This window comes from Gorilla gorilla, chromosome 4 (genome assembly GCF_029281585.2).
Source record: "Gorilla gorilla gorilla isolate KB3781 chromosome 4, NHGRI_mGorGor1-v2.1_pri, whole genome shotgun sequence".
Lineage (NCBI taxonomy): Eukaryota > Metazoa > Chordata > Mammalia > Primates > Hominidae > Gorilla > Gorilla gorilla.
In genome coordinates, this window is record NC_073228.2 from 142,300,244 (window position 1) to 142,317,635 (window position 17,392).

Consider the following 17,392-nt stretch of genomic DNA (forward strand, 5'->3'; position numbering starts at 1 on the left):
ATAGCTAGTAAGTCCAAAATGGAAAACAAAATCAAATCACAAAAAATATGTTAGTAGTTCAAAAGAAGGCAGGAAAAATGAAACCAAAAAGAAATGGGACTGGCTAGGTTTGGTGGCTCACACTTGCAATCCCAACACTTTGAGAAGTCAAGATGGGGATTACTTGAGGCCAGGAGTTCAAGACCAGCCTGGGCAACATAGCAAGACTCCCATCTCTACAAAAAATTTAAAAATTAGCTGGGCGTGGTGGCACACACCTGTGGTCCCACCTACTCAGAGGCTGATGGGAGAGGATCACCTGAGCCCAGAAGGTTGGGGCTGTAGTGAGCCATGATTGCACCACTGCATTCCAGCCTGGGTGACATAGTGCAACCCTGTCTCAAAAAAAGAAAAGTTAAGGTCAGGCACAGTGGCTCACGCCTGTAATCCCAGCACTTTGGGAGGCTGAGGCAGGTGGATCACCTGAGGTCAGGAGTTCGAGACCAGCCTGGCCAACACGGTGAAACCCTGTCTCTACTAAAAATACAAACAAAATTAGCTGAGCATGGTGGCAGGCACCTGTAGACCAGCTACTCAGGAGGCTGAGGCAGGAGAATCACTTAGGTGGAGGTTGCAGTGAGCTGAGGTCGTGACATTGCACTCTAGCCTAGGCAACAAGAGTGAAACTCTGTCTCAATAAAAAAAAAGAAAGAAAAGTTAAACAATTAACTTTTTAAAAGAGTATAAATGAGAAAAAGATATTTTATATGTGCTAATCTTCTGCCTACATGATGAAAAAGAGAAGGTACAGTTTACCAATGAGAGAATGAGAGATGCAGGCACAGTGGCATGTGCCTATATTCTCATCTATTTGAGAATCTTAGGTGGGAGGATCACTTGAATCCAGGAGTTTGAGACCAGTAGGGGAACATAGTGAGACCCTATCTCTTTAATAATAATAAAAAAAGAATGTGAGGACCTCAATACAGATCTTTTAGACATTAAAAGGATAGGTAAAATTATGAACGTTATTATGCCAATAAATTTTTTTTTTTTTTTGAGACAGCGTCTATCTCTGTCGCCCGGGCTGGAGTGCAGTGGCATGATCTCAGCCCACTGCAACCTCCATCTCCCGGGTTCAAGCAATTCTCCTGCCCCAGCCTCCCAAGTGGCTGGGATTATAGGTGTGTGCCACCAAACCTAGCTAATTTCTGTATTTTTAGTAGAGACGGGGTTTTGGCATGTTGGTCAGGCAGGTTTCGAACTCCTGACCTCAGGCGACCTGCCTGCCTCAGCCTCCCAAAGTGCTGGGATAACAGGTGTGAGCCACCACGCCCAGCCTATGCCAATAGCTTTTACAGCTTAGATATAATGGACAAATTCCACGAAAAGCACAAACCATCAAAATTCCCTCGAGAACAAATAGAGAACCTAAATAACTTTACATTAAGAACTTGGTCTTTTCCTCTTGGAAGCCCCCTCTCTCTCACTAGAGAGAGAGCTGTTTTCCTTTCTTTATCTTTCTCTCTTTTGCCTGTTAAACCTCCACTCCTAAATTCCTCATGTGTGTCCGTGTCCAAAATTTTCCTGGCACGAGATGATGAACCTCAGGTATTTACCCCAGACAACGTAGCTGCTTCATACTGGGGACCTCGTCCCAGATACCAAGGTACAGCATTCATCAAAATGCAACATCTGGTGGAGGCAAACCAGTGTTACAACCCATCGGAATGGCTAACAGCAATCAAACTCCAAATGGTGCTGCAGACAGAACCACACATGGACGTGCCTTTCTTCTGAGGACTCTTAGATCGGCCCCAGGAGGAGCCCTACCTGCTGTTCCCCACACAACACCTCTTTTCAGCAGGAAGTAGCCAGAAAGAGTCCTCGTCCAACAGCCCCTAATAGTAGTTAGGGTTACCACTCCAGAGCGGGGAATGATACAGGTGTTAAGAAGAAATTACTTAGGCGGATACTGAGGGTACAGAAGTCCTTGGTAAGGTTTTCCATTTAATGAAAAGCAGCCCCAAATTATTTTCTTTCTAACAAAGAGCAGCCTGTAAAATTCAGTTGCAGACATAGATGTTAGCAGTTATGAAATCATGTTCAAGATGGGAGCTTCATCTTCCCTTTGCTTTGTCAACCACATGTACAGTAAGGAGCAGACAAGATGGCACCAGCCAAGGGGAAAGTTCATTTGCATAATAACATTAGGGTGGGGTAGCCAGCCTTCCCCTAAAGCTATGTAAACATCATACCTGATTGAACCAATCTGTAATCCCTATGTAAATCAGACGCCGCCACCTCAAGCCTGAGTAAAATCCAGCACATCTGCCACCAACTGGTCTTTTCCTCTCGGGAGTCCCCTCTCTCACGAGAGAGAGCTGTTTTACTTTCTCTTTCTTTCTTTCTTTCTTTTTTTTTTTTTTTTCCTATTAAACCTTTGCTCCTACACTCCTTAAAAAAAAAAAAAGAAAGAAATTGAATTTGTAGTTTCAAAAGTCTTTCAACAAAGAAAACTTAAGGTCTAGATGGTGGCCTTACTAGTAAATTATAGCAAACATTTAAGGAGGAAATAATACCAGTTATACACACAGTCTTTCAGAAAATGGGAGGAAACACTTACCAGCTCGTTTTATGAAGCCAGCATTATACTAATATCAAAACCAAATAAAGACATGAGAAGCATAGAAAGTTACAGCCCCAGTATCCATCATGAACATAGATGTAAAAATATTCTATAAAACTTAAGCAAGTTTAAGTCAAGAGATACATAAAAAGAATAATACATCATGAACAAATGGGGTTCACTTGAAAATCAGTGCAGTCTACTATATTAGTAGACTAAAAAATAACCACATGATCTCAAGATATAGCAGAAAAATCATTTGTCTAAATTATCAAAAACCTAGGCTATGCATTCTCATCAGGTGAAAATTGGCTCTTGCTTGGGAGGGAGAATCTAAAATGTTAACAATTTTTTGTGACCTTTCAGGGGGCCATAATACATAAACAGATATACAGTATATCTGGTATTAAAATTTCTTGGGTGGAGAGCACAATGACCACAAAACAAAGTCTGAAAAGGCTCTTTGGAGAATGATAATGAAATAATGTTTGAAAAACACAACTATGTATAAGTCGAATATCATATGTAATATGAAAGATTGACTTCTTCCTCTTAGGTTCAGGAACAAAGCAAGGATGTCAGCTTTTGTAACTTCTATTCAGTATTTTACTGGAGTTAGTGGTCAGTATGAAGAAATAAAAGGGAAAAAGGGGAAAAGGAAAACAGAAGAGACATACAGATTGGAAAGAAGTAAAATGATTTTTATTCTCAGACAACATGATCATCTATGTAGAAATCCAGAGATCTACAAAAAAGCTAATATTATAATGAGTTTTTTCAATATTACATGATACAAAGTCAACATACAAAGCTCAATTATTTTTCTGTATGATAGCAATGAACAATTAGAAATTGAAATGTAATGGGAGGTTGAAGCAGGAGAATTCCTTGAACCTGGGAGGCAGAAGCTTCAGTGAGCCGAGCATCATAAAATCATGAAGTGCTTAGGGACAAATTTAGCCAATACCTACAAGACACATGCACTGAAGACTACAACATATTACTGAGAGAAATTAAAGAATACCTAAATAAATGAAGAGATATACCATATTTGTGGATCCGAAGATTGAATATGGGCTGCGTGTGGTGGCTCATGTCTGTAATCCTAGCACTTTGGGAAGCTGAAGTGGGAGAATCACTTGAGGCCAGGAGTTTGAGACCAGCCTGGGCAACACAGCAAGATCCCATCTCTACAAAAAAATTGTTAAAAGATAAAGAAAAAATAATAATAATGAAAAATAGGCCGAGCACCGTGGCTAACTCACGCCTGCAATCCCAGCGCTTTGGGAGGCCGAGGCAGGCGGATCACCTGAGGTCGGGAGTTCGAGACCAGCCTGACCAACATGGAGAAACCCTGTCTCTACTAAAAATACAAAATTAGCCAGGCATGGTGGCACATGCCTGTAATCCCAGCTTCTCGGGAGGCTGAGGCAGGAGAATCGCTTGAACCCGGGAGGCAGAGGTTGCAGTGAGCTGAGATCGTGCCATTGCACTCTAGCCTGGGCAATGAGCGAAACTCCTTCTTAAAACAAAAAAAGAAAAGAAAAGAAAAATAGAGGGTTGAATACTAAGACGTCACTTCTTCTAAATTGATATGTAATTAAATGCAATTCCAAATCAGAGTCTCAGAAGGCCATTTTGTAGAAATTGACAAGGCGGTTCTGAAATGTATGTGAAATACAGTGGATCTAGAATACCCAAAACAATTTTGAAATAGATTCAAGTTGAAGGACTTGTACTACATTTCAAGAATTAATATTAAAGCTACAGTAATTAAGACACTGTGGTAAGGGAACAGAAAACAATCTAGAAGTAAACCCATACATACATAATCAATTATGACAAAGGTGCCAAGGTAGTTCAGTGGGGGAAAGGATAACCCTTTCAACAAATGGTACTGGAACAATTGTATATCCATATTCCAAAAAAAAAAAAAAAAGAGGAACCTCTGCAGGGACCAGCCCCATAGGGTCAGTGGGTCTCTCGCCGTGTGCGGCGACGAGAGTGTGTAGAAGTAAAGACACAAGACAAAGAGATAAAAGAAAAGACAGCTGGGCCCGGGGGACCGCTACCACCAATGCACGGAGACCGGTAGTGGCCCCGAATGTCTGGCTGTGCTGTTATTTATTGGATACAAAGCAAAAGGGGCAGGGTAAAGAGTGTGAGTCATCTCCAATGATAGGTAAGGTCACGTGGGTCACATGTCCACTGGACAGGGGGCCCTTCCCTGCCTGGCAGCCGAGGCAGAGAGAGAGAGGAGACAAAGAGAAAGACAGCTTACGCCATTATTTCTGCATATCAGAGACTTTTAGTACTTTCACTAATTTTCTACTGCTATCTAGAAGGCAGAGCCAGGTGTACAGGATGGAACATGAAGGCGGACTAGGAGTGTGACCACTGAAGCACAGCATCACAGGGAGACGGTTAGGCCTCCGGATAACTGCAGGCAAGCCTGACTGATGTCAGGCCCTCCACAAGAGGTGGAGGAGCAGAGTCTTCTCTAAACTCCCCCAGGGAAAAGGAGACTCCCTTTCCTGGTCTGCTAAGTAGCGGGTGTTGTTCCTTGACACTTTTCGCTACTGCTAGACCACGGTCCACCTGGCAACGGGCGTCTTCCCAGACGCTGGCGTCACCGCTAGACCAAGGAGCCCTCTGGTGGCCCTGTCCGGGCATAACAGAAGGCTCGCACTCTTGTCTTCTAGTCACACCTTACTGTGTCCCCTCAGCTCCTATCTCTGTATGGCCTGGTTTTTCCTAGGTTATGATTATAGAGTGAGAATTATTATAATATTGGGATAAAGAATAATTACTACCAACTAATGATTAATGATATTCATATATAATCATATCTAAGATCTATATCTGGTATAACTATTCTTGTTTTATATTTTATTATACTGGAACAGCTCGTGTCCTCGGTCTCTTGCCTCGGCGCCTGGGTGGCTTGCCGCCCACAAACCTCTGTCTTTACCTCCCACCATATACAAAATACTAACTCTAAGTGGACCATAGGCCTAAACATAAAAGCTAAAACTAAAACTTCTAGAAAGAAATAAAATATTTGTATCCTTGCACTAAAGAAATATTTCTTAGAACACAATGCAAATGAAAAATATAAAAGTTTATTTTTTATTCTTTTATTTTTTTTTTTTTTCTGAGACGAAGTCTCGTCCTGTCACCCAGGCTGGAGTGCAGTGGTGCAATCTTAGCTCACCGCAGCTTCCACCTCCCAGGATCAAGCGATCCTCCTGCTTCAGCCTCCCGAGCAGCCGGGATTACATGTGCCCGCCACCACCCCCAGCCAATTTTTTTGTATTTTTAGTAGAGACAGGGTTTCACCATTTCACCATGTTGGCCAGGCTGGTCTCGAACTCCTGATCTCAGGTGACCCACCTGCCTCAACCTCCCAAAGTGCTGGGATTACAGGCACAAGCCATTGTGTCCGGCCTAATATAAAAGTTTAAAACTTTACCTTTTCAGAAGACACGTAAAGGCTGGGCACGGTGGCTCATGCCTGTAATCCCAGCACTTTGGGAGGCTGAGGCAGGTGGATCACCTGAGGTCAGGAGTTCGAGACCAGCCTGGCCAACATGTTGAAACCCTGTCTCTACTAAAAATACAAAAATTAGCTGGGCGTGGTGGCGGGCACCTGTAATCCCAGCTGCTTGGGAGGCTGAGGCAGGAGGATCGCTTGAACCCAGGAAGCGGAGGTTGCAGTGAGCCGAGATTGCACCACTGCACTCCAGCCTGGGCAAAAGAGCGAGACCCCGTCTCCAAAAAAAAAAATACATGTTTAAGAAAATGAAAATAGCCCAGGCACAGTGGCTTATAACCTGTAATCCCAACAGTTACGGAGGCCAAGGCAGTGGGATTGCTTGAGCCCAGGAGTTCAAGACCAGCCTAGGCAACACGGAGACCTCATCTCTACAAAAAAAATTTAAAAATTAGCGAGACGTGGTGGCTTTCACCTGTGGTCCCAGCTACTCGGGAGGCTGAGGTGGGAGAATTATTTAACCCTGGGAGGTTGAGGCTGCAGTGAGCCACAATCGTGCCATTACACTCCAGCCTGGGTGACAGAGTGAGACCCTGTCCCCAAAAAACGAGAAAATGAAAAGCTGCTGTGCACAGTGGTGTAACACCTATAATCCCAGCTACCTGGGAGGCTGAGACAGAAGGATCGCTAGAGTCCAGCAGGAGGTTGACACCAGCCTGGGCAAACAAGCCCATTTTTTTGTTATTGTTGTTCTGTTTTGGTTTGGTTTTGTAGAAATGGGGTCTCACTGTGTTGCCCATCCTGGTCTTTAACTTTTACACTCAAGCGATTCTTCCACATTGGCCTCCCAAAGTGCTACAGGTGTGAGCTACCATGCCAGCCCAAGCTAGTTTTAAAAAGGTTTGAACAGATACGTCACCAAAAAATATAGTCGATGGCAGGTAAGTATGTGGGAAAAATTGTAATTAATTTGGGAAATACAAATTAAAACCATAATGAGAAATTATTATGTCCACTAGAATGGCTACAATTCTTAAAACTGACAGTAGTGGCCAGGCGTGTTGGCTCATACCTGTAATTCCAGCAGTTTGGGAGGCTGACGCGGGTGGATCACAAGGTCAGAAGATTGAGACCATCCTAGCTAACATTGAACCCCTGTCTCTATGAAAAACACAAAAAATTAGTTGGGCATAGTGGCACGCACCTGTAGTCTCAGCTACTCGGGAGGCGGAGGCAGGAGAATTGCTTGAACCGGGGAGGCAGAGGTTGCAGTGAGCCGAGATCACACCACTGCACTCCAGCCTGGGCGACAAAGCGAGACTCCATCTCAAAAAAAAAAAGGAAAACCGGACAGTATCAAGTATTATCAAGGATGTAGAAGTAGACCTCTTAAATATTGCTGGTAGGAATGCAGATTGGTACCATCACTTTGGAAAGCAAGAAGGTCATTTCTTACAAAGTTATAAAGCTAAAATTAACTATATGACCTGGCATCGCACTGCTAGGTATTTACAAGAGAAATAAAAACATTTCCACAGAAAGACCTATACATGAATGTTTATAGCTGCTTTATTTATTTTTTTGTTTTTTTGTTTTTGAGACAGGGTCTCTTTCTGTTGCCCAGGCTGGAGTGCAGTGGAGCGATCTCTGCTCACTGCAGCCTCCGCCTCCCAGGCTCAAACAATCCTCCTACCTCAGCCACCCAAGTAACTGGGACCACAGGCATGCACCACTATGCTTGGCTAATTTTCTATTTTTTTACCATGTTGCCCAGGCTGGTCTCAAACTCCTGGGCTCAAGTTCCTGAGCCCACCTCAGCCTCCCAAAGTGTTGGTATTACAGGTGTAAGCCACTGCACCCAGCCGTGTAGCAGCTTTATTTATAATAGCCAAAAATTGGAAACAGTCCAAATGTTCACCAGCTGATGAAGAGATAAACAAGTTATGATACATTGCTGCCATGGAATACTACTCAGCTATACAAAGGAATGAATTACTAATACACACAACAATATAGATGACTCAAAAGCATTATGCCAAGTGAAAGAAACCCAACACAAAGACTGCATCCTACATGCTTCCATTTTATATGACATTTTTGAAAGGCAAAACTTTTTTTTTTTTTTTTGAGATGGAGTCTCACTCTGTCGCCCAGGCTGAAGTGCAGTGGCGTGGTCTCAGCTCACTGCAAGCTCCGCCTCCTGGGTTCACGCCATTCTCCTGCCTCGGCCTCCCGAGTAGCTGGGACCACAGGCGCCCACCACCACACCTGGCTAATTTTTTGTATTTTTAGTAGAGACAGGGTTTCACCGTGTTAGCCAGGATGGTCTCGATCTCCTGACGTCATGATCCGCCCGCCTCGGCCTCCCAAAGTGCTGGGATTACAGGCTTGAGCCACTGCGCCCAGCCAATAGCAAAACTTTAGTATTATAAAGTTGATCACTGATGGCCAGGGCTTGAGGGAAGAGAATTGACTGCAAAGAGCCTGAGAGAACTTTTGGAGATGGAATAGAAAGGTTCTATGTCATGATTGTGGTAGTTGTTCATTCAGTTTCTCTAAACTCACTGAAGTAAACACTTTAAATTGCTGGATTTATTCTTTATAAATTATACCTTAGGTTGGGCACAGTGACTCATGCCTGTAATCCCAGCACTTTGGGAAGCCAAGGCAGGCCCAGGAACTTGAGCCCAGGAGTTGGAGACCAGCCTGGGCAACATGGCGAAACTCCCATCTCTACAAAAAAATACAAACAGTTGGGGGTGATGGTGCACTCCTGTAGTCCCAGCTACTTTGCAGGCTAGGGTGGGAGGATGGCTTGAGCCAGAGAGGCGGAGGTTGCGGTGAGCCGTGATCAAGCCACTAGACTCCAGCATGGATGATAGAGCCAAACCTTGTCTCAAAAATAAATAAATAAATAAAATCTCAGTAAAGCAGGGGCTTTTTGTTTTTTTAAGTTAGCTGTTATCTCCTTCAGCCATGAGAAAATTGGCCTTTGGGGTTCTGAAACTCCCATTCACTGAGAAGGATCCATTTTTGTGACCCTTATAAAATAAGTGAAATCATTTCTATTTCAGAGACAGAAGAGATGGGTGATGAAGAAGTTTTCTCCTGGTTGAAGTGTGCAAAGGGACAGTCCCACGAACCAGAGAATCTCATGCCCACACAAATTATTCCTGGCACAGGTAAGGAAATTCCTTTTTTAGATTTGGTGGAAGAAATGTTTTTAGTTGAGATAGCCATACACCATAAAATTTTTTGAAATGATTTAGCCTCATTTTTTCTTTTAAGCATCATCAGATTTCTCTGAGAATTTGGATCTTTGTTATTATTATCATTATTATTATTGTTATTGAAGAGACCCTTCTGTATTATTATTGAAGAGACACTTCTGTATTATTATTGAAGAGACTGTCTGCTCTGTCACCCAGGCTGGAGTGCAGTGGTGTGGTCATAGCTTACTGCAGCCTTGAACTCCTGACCTCAAGTGATCCTCCCACCTCAGCCTGCCCAGTAGCTAGGACTACAGGCATGCACCACCACACCTGGCTTATTATTTAATTTAATTTTTTTTTTTTTTCAGAGACGGAGTCCCAATATGTTGCACAGGCTGGTCTTGAACTCCTGGCCTCAAATGACCCTCTCACCTCGGCCTCCCAAAGTACTGGGAGTATAGCTGTCAGCCACCGTGCTGAGCCAAATTTGGATCTTTAGATATGTGTTAGTGTGCACGTGACCACTGCACACTCTGCTCCCCATTTCTGATCAGAGGACCTGGTCTTGTTTCCAGATACCATTTCCCATTCCTGTGGTTGGCTGGACCAGAATGAAAAAGCCAGTGCCTAGGCTTTCAGAAAGACTTCTGGTTTTAGGCTTGTAAAACAGCTAAAATGGTCAGGTGTGGTAGCTCATGCCTGTAATCCCAGCACTTTGGGAGGCCAAGATTGGAGGATCAGTTGAAGCCAGGAGTTCAAAACCAGACTGGTCAACATAGCAAGACCCCATCTCATATAATTAAAAAATAAAATAAATCCAGCTGAAGATAATAAGATATCTTGAATCCATGAGGAAGACAGCTTGCTCAGCATTAGGAATGAATGGTTATGTTTGTGTCACAATCCCAGTTTACTTCAGTGATTCTTCCAGAAGTTCTGTATGCCTAGCTTCTGTACTTCCATTAACATACATCCATTGAAGATGATGACTCTGCCAAACTACTGCCTATATTATCCTCCACTTAAGAAAGCTTTGCCACAGGCCAGGCATGGTGGCTCACACCTGTAATCCCAGCACTTTGGGAGGTTGAGGCGGGTGAATCACTTGAGGTCAGGAGTTCGAGACCAGCCTGGCCAACATGGTGAAACCCCGCCTCTACTAAAAATATAAAGTTAGCCAGGCATGGTGGTAAGCGCCTGTAATCCCAACTACTAGGGAGGCTGAGGCAGGAGAATTGCTTGAACCCAGGAGGCAGAGGTTGCAGTGAGCCAAGATCACGCCACTGCACTACAGCCTAGGCGATACGGTGAGACTCTGTCTCAAAAAAAACAAAACAAAACAAAACAAAGAAAACTTTGCTGGAGCATCCCCTGGATCCCTTATACCCCACTGCTTCTAAGCCAAAGGGTTTCCTGAGTGCAGTGGTAGGATGCCTGCTCCCTGCAGCTCTTAGTATAGTTAAATATTTACCCATATAAAGTTTACATTGACCTATTAGTTTTTACCTTTTTTTTAAGGTATAACTTACAGTAAAGTATACAATTCCAAATGTTTACACTCTTTGGGACGGAGTCTCACCCTGTTGCCCAGGCTGGAGTACAGTGGCACAATCTCAGCTCACTGCAACCTCTACCTCCTAGAATCAAGCGATTCTCGTGCCTCAGCCTCCCAAGTAGCTAGAATTACAGGCACGCACCATCATGCCCAGCTAATTTTTGTATTTTTAGTAGAGATGGGGTTTCACCATGTTGGCCAGGTTGGCCTCAAACTCCTGACCTCAAAGCAGTTCTTCTGCCTTGGCCTCCCATGTGCTGGGATTAGAGGCGTGAGCCACCACACCTGGCCAATATTTATACTCTTGAACACTAGAGAATCTACCCCTAGAGTTTCTCCTGGAGGATACCGTGTTAATGTTTACTAGAAGAGGGAAAGGGGTGTAGCTTAGTGCTTAAAAGTAACAGAACTTTAGGGGTAGATATACCTGGGCTAAAGTCTTAGTGCTCCCGTTTACCAGCTTTATGTACTTGAGCAAATGGCCTAACTTCTCTCAGTCTCAGTTTGATCATCAAAAATTGAAGATAAAAGCAGCTACGTTATTGAAATGTGGTAAGGATTGAGGGAGATAATGTAAAGAACACTCTTAGCACAATATGTGGCATATATGAGTATTCTGGTGTTATTTTTATTGTTACGTTTTTTCCCAGCTCTTTACAATATTGGAGACATGGTACATGCTGCCCGGGGCAAGTGGGGAATTAAAGCAAACTGCCCTTGTATCAGTCGACAGAACAAATCTGTATTGAGACCTGCCGTCACCAACGGGATGTCACAGGTAAACTGGTGTGTGTGGGTATAACTAAGTGAAGCTTACATTTTTTTGTACCAGGAAATACCCCCTTTTCAACTCTGTTATGCCAGGCTACTGTAGGATTCCTGAGGAATAAGGAGATGGAGAAGCCTTTCTAGAGAGAGCTTAAATAACTTTACTCAAAGGATTTTAATTACCCCTGATGGGTACAGTTTCTCTTCATCTTTAAACCAGTTCATGGTTGACTGATAGCACAAAGAGATTCTTAGCATCTTGTCAAGATACATACCTCAGGGTCTTTGTATGGGTAAAGAATATAGAAAAGGTTGCTAAGAATACTGCTGGTCTTCTTAAGTCTTATCTGAGAAGATACATGGTCCCTATCACTGGATTCATCTCAGGTGCAGAAGACAGAAATACGAAGATTGGCTCACTGAGTTGGGTTCAGAGGCAGTGGTTTTCACACTGCTTTGTCAGTTTTGGTTTTGGTTTTTTTTTTTTTCAGACAGAGTCTTGCTCTGTTGCCCATACTGGAGTGCAGTGGCATGATCTCGGCTCACTGCAACCTCTGCCTCCCAGGTTCAAGTGATTCTCATGCCTCAGCCTCCCAAGTTGCTGGGACCACAGGCATGCGCCACCACACCTGAGTAATTTTTTATTTGTAGTAGAGACAGGGTTTCACCATGTTGCTCAGGCTGGTCTCAAACTCCTGACATCAAGTGATCCACCCACCTTGGACTCCCAAGATTCTGAGATTAGAGGCATGAGCCACCGCACCCGGCCTGGTTTTCTCTTCAGACACGCACCACCAACTGCTTACATTCCGTGGCCTTTCTGGCAACACTGCTACAAGACATCGTTGATGATAAGAGGCACAGGGATTAATGCTGAGGGATATTAAGATATATTTTCAGTAGAGTTGACTATATAGAGTATGTAAATAGATAGAGCAAATTATTTAGAAAAATCAGTAAGAGTAATAAACATTTATTTAGCATTTATCTGTGTCAGAACTATGCTAAGCCCTTTGCATATGCTATTTTATGTAATCCTAAGAACAGCACTACGAGGTCATTTAAATTACCAATTCACCGTTGCAGAAATTGTGTCAGGCATGCTAACTCTTTATTTTAGATTACAAACTTCAAGCCTTGTTCACTGATCTTTCCACAGAACCTAGCCTGGTTTCTGGCATGTTGTAGGACTCAATAAATATATGTTGAATTAAATAATGTATGAAATGCCAGTTTACATGACAGATTATTCTTCCCAGACCTATTTAGTATGTGAAGCCATTACTAGTTGTATTTTTTTCTACCCAAGCACAGCACTCTAATTATGTTGGCCTTCTGCATTTTAGCTTCCTAGCATAAACCCTAGTGCCTCTTCTGGAAACGAAACTACCTTCTCTGGCGGAGGAGGACCGGCACCAGTAACAACTCCAGAGCCGGACCATGTTCCCAAAGCCGACAGCACTGACATCAGATCTGAAGAGCCTCTGAAAACAGACAGTTCGGCATCAAATAGCAATAGTGAACTGAAAGCCATCAGGCCTCCTTGCCCTGACACGGCCCCACCCTCCTCCGCCCTGCACTGGTTGGCAGATTTAGCAACTCAGAAGGCTAAAGAAGAAACAAAAGGTGAGATGCACACAAACCTCTGCTCTGCCTGTGGTAGAAATCATGAGTTTTTTCCAGGATTCTTTGAACTCACACATTACCATCCACATTTAAGAAACATGCTACTTACTTTCTCTGGCTAATCACATGAGGGACTGCCGGGGCCTGGCGTGGTGGCTCACGCCTATAATCCCAGCACTTTGGGAGGCAAGGCGGGCAGATCACGAGGTCAGGAGATCAAGACCATCCTGGCTAACATGGTGAAACCCCATCTCTACTAAAAATACAAAAAAATTAGCCGGGCGAGGTGGCGGGCGCCTGTAGTCCCAGCTACTTGGGAGGCTGAGGCAGGAGAATGGCATGAACCTGGGGGGCAGAGCCTGCAGTGAGCCAAGATCACGCCACTGCACTCCAGCCTGGGTAACAGCAAGACTCTGTCTCAAAAAAAAAAAAAAAAAAAAAAATATATATATATATACACACATATATATACACACACATATATATATATATACATACACACATATATATATATACACACACACACACACACATATATATATATATGAGGGACTACCTTTCAACTTCTTCCTAGAAGTGGAACTTCTCTAAAAAGGCAGATGCCTGGGCCCTACCCTGGATCTCTAGTCAGAATTTATACAAGGGGTTTTTTTGGTTTGTTTGTTTTGAGACGGAGTTTCGCTCTTGTTGCCTTGAGTTCCGGCTGGAGTGCAGTGGCGCGATCTTGGCTCACTGCAACCTCCGTCTCCCAGGTTCAAGTGATTCTTCTGCCTCAGCCTCCCAAGTAGCTGGGATTACAGGCATGCGCCACCACGCCCAGCTAATTTTTTTGTATTTTTAATAGAGACGAGGTTTCTCCATGTTGGTCAGGCTGGTCTCAAACTCCCGACCTCAAGTGATACACCTGCCTCGGCCTCCCCAAGTGCTGGGATTATAGGCGTGAGCTACTGTTCTCAGCCATATACAAGACTTTTAACAAGCTTCTCAGATGGTTCTGTTATGCAGCCAGGGTTGAGAGCTAGACTTAGAGCAGAAGTTTTCACTGGGCACAAGAATCATCGGGGGAACGGTTAAAAATGCAGATTCCTGTGTCCTGCCCAGAACTATGAAATCAGAATCTCTGGGGGTAAAGATCTCCATTTTTAACAAGCACTCCAAGTGACTTCAGTACAGGTATCCTGAAGATACACTTGAAACACTGTCTTAGGAAGTGAGGGAGATGAAAGATGGATGACAACAAAAGGGAGTTTGAAATTCAGATCTGGTAAAGAAGTGGTAGGAGAGTTTCTCCTTGGCTGTGAGACCTCCTATAATTATAGCTTGTAAGGCTTGACCCAAACAAACCATACACAGTTTGGGGGGTGCAAGGAAAAAGAGAGAATCTTTCCTCCTTCCCATGTGACTGATTTTTAGGAGTCAGTTGTGTGCTGATTATTCCTTTTTGTACCTAATGCTGTTCCCGGTTATGTTCTTACAGAAGCAGGGTCCCTGAGGTCGGTGCTCAATAAAGAGTCTCATTCACCCTTTGGGCTGGACTCGTTCAACTCCACTGCAAAGGTCTCTCCGCTGACTCCAAAGCTTTTTAACAGTCTGTTGCTGGGTCCCACTGCCTCCAACAACAAAACCGAAGGGTCTAGCCTTCGAGACCTCCTTCACTCCGGGCCGGGAAAACTTCCGCAAACCCCCTTGGACACAGGCATACCCTTTCCCCCGGTCTTCTCTACATCCTCAGCAGTAAGTGTCCTCTGCAACTCTAGCCTTCTCAGCTTTTCCATGAAAGAACCATCAGAGATCAGATAATTGGGTTAGAGGGTACATGGGTGATTTGTGTTCTCTACATTGTCAAGCTGACAAGGTCTCTCTTTAAAGTTTTGGGAATCTTTTTAAGTAGTGAACCTTTTGTACCATGTTAGGAAGTCTGTAAAAGTTGAGATTTTGAAATTTTTCGGTCATCAGCAGAAAAGTTAATACATTGATTGCTTGTTTTTCTTGATAATAGCAGGCATTAATTTTTTTTTTAACCTGGACAGTACATTTCTATTGTATTCTCTTGGATATCTAATAGATGTCTCAAACCTTTAATGTGTCTAAGCCTGAACTCCTGATCTTCTAACCATAAGCTTGCTTCTCCTTAGTTTTCCCCTGCTGGTTGGTGGCATCTCTGCCCTTGTGATTGCTTGCACCAGAAATCTTAGAATCATTCGGGACTCGCCTGTCTTACCTTTCATATCTAATTTGTTAGCAAATCCTTTCAAATTTGATCTTCAAACTATATTCAGAATCCACTCATTTTTCATCAGCTCTGTTGCTTCCTCTGTTCTGAGCCAACATCTTGCCTGAGTTTTTGCAATAAATTCCTTACAGGTCCCCTTGTTTCTGCCCTTACAGTCTACAATGTATTTTCAACACAGTAGCTAGAGAGGTTCTTTTAAAATATGTCATCCCATGGGAGGCTTTTTATTAAGAAATAAAGAAAAATAAAAAAAGAAAAGGAGAAAAATAATAAAATATAAGTCAGATCATATCTTAACCTCTGCCTGAAATCCTTCAAGGGCTTCCTTTTTCTCTCATAAGATGAGCAGAGTCCTTGTAGTGCTTACAGATGGGTAGAGTCACACACCTGGACTATGAGGCCATAGCCCTATCTGTTCATCTTCCTCTCACCTCCCTGTCTTCAACTACCACTCTCTGTTCTGTTCACTCCGTTCCAGCCACACCACCTTCTTGCTGTTCTTTGAACATGGCCTGGTATGCTCCCACTTCAGGGCCTTTGCACTTGTTATTTCCTCCACCTAGAATTTCTTTCCCATGTAACTACCTCACTTGCTTCATCATCAGCTCCCTCACCTAAAACCTTCAGTAACCCTTTCTTCATACATCACCCTTTTTAAAATTCCATCACACTGTCAGTTCTGCACATACCAATTTTCCCTGCTTTGTTTTTTTCACAGCACTCATTACCATCTGACCTATTACATGTTTGATTTTCTGTTTCTTGCCTCTCCTAAAGGCATTTTTGACTATTCTATAATATATCCCTAGTGCCATGGTGTTTGATCCAGTCATGTTTAGTAAGCATTTATTGAATGAATGAATTCATAAGGTACAATATCTAAAAGATAGAAAAGAGGCTGGGCACAGTGGCTCACACCTGTAATCCTAGCACTTTGGGAGGCTGAGACGGACAGATCACTTGAGGTCAGGAGTTCGAGACTAACCTGACCAACATGGCAAAATCCTGACTCTACTAAAAAACTACAAAAATTAGCCAGGCATGATGGCACATGCTTATAATCCCAGCTACTCGGGAGGCTGAGGCAGGAGAATCGCCTGAACCTGGGAGGCAGAAGTTGCGGTGAGCCAAGATTGCACCACCGCACTCCAGCCTGGGTGACAGAGGGAGATCCATCTCAAAAAAATAAATAAAATAAAAAAGGTTTCGACTGAAAAGTTTCCTTTGCACCCTTGCCTCCCAACCACCTGTTTCCCTTTCTAGAAGTCTCCAGTGTTTCTCGAGATATTATCATATGTATGTTTTTCCCCTAAATGTTCTACACCTTGCTTTTCTGATTTTTAGTTTATATGTCCTGCAAATCATTTCAAGCGAATACATAAATATGTTTCTTCTTCTGTTTTATGACTAATGGCTGAAACGTGATGAATTGTGGGTGACTGAGCCCTCTATACAATTTGGGTTATTTGTTTCTCTTTTGGATAAGTAACTTTTTTTTTTTGAGACAGTCTCACTCTGTTGCCCAAGCTGGAGTGCAGTGGCATGATCTCAGCTCACTGCAGCCTCCACTTCCCAGGTTCAAGCAAATCTCCTGCCTTAGCCTCCCAAGCAAGCAGCTGGGACTACAGGCACATGCCACCACACTGGGATAATTTTTGTATTTTTAGTAGAGACAGGGTTGGCCACCATGTTGGCCAGGCTGGTCTCGAACTCCTGGCCTCAGGTAATCCACCTGCCTTGGCCTCCCAAAGTGCTGGGATTAACAGGCGTGAGCCACCGTGCCCAGCCTGGATAAGTAAATTTTAAAAAGCAAACAAAACAATTACTTTGGGTACCGTTTTATGTATACTTGCTCATCATACCGCCAGTTCTTTTTCTAATTCTCCCATGATGTTAC

General features: G+C 43.4%; 1 protein-coding gene across 3 annotated transcripts in view; it reads left to right on the forward strand.

The window, feature by feature from the left end:
• The window catches only part of KDM3B (lysine demethylase 3B), an 84,336-nt gene that overhangs the window by 53,262 nt on the left and 13,682 nt on the right, over positions 1-17,392 (forward strand). For all 3 annotated transcript variants that reach the window (XM_004042585.5, XM_031011772.3, XM_055389131.2), the window contains 4 exons: positions 9,176-9,283; positions 11,519-11,646; positions 12,983-13,262; positions 14,740-14,996. In XM_004042585.5, the coding sequence (XP_004042633.1) occupies positions 9,176-9,283; positions 11,519-11,646; positions 12,983-13,262; positions 14,740-14,996 (773 nt within the window). The remainder of the gene's footprint in view (positions 1-9,175; positions 9,284-11,518; positions 11,647-12,982; positions 13,263-14,739; positions 14,997-17,392) is intronic.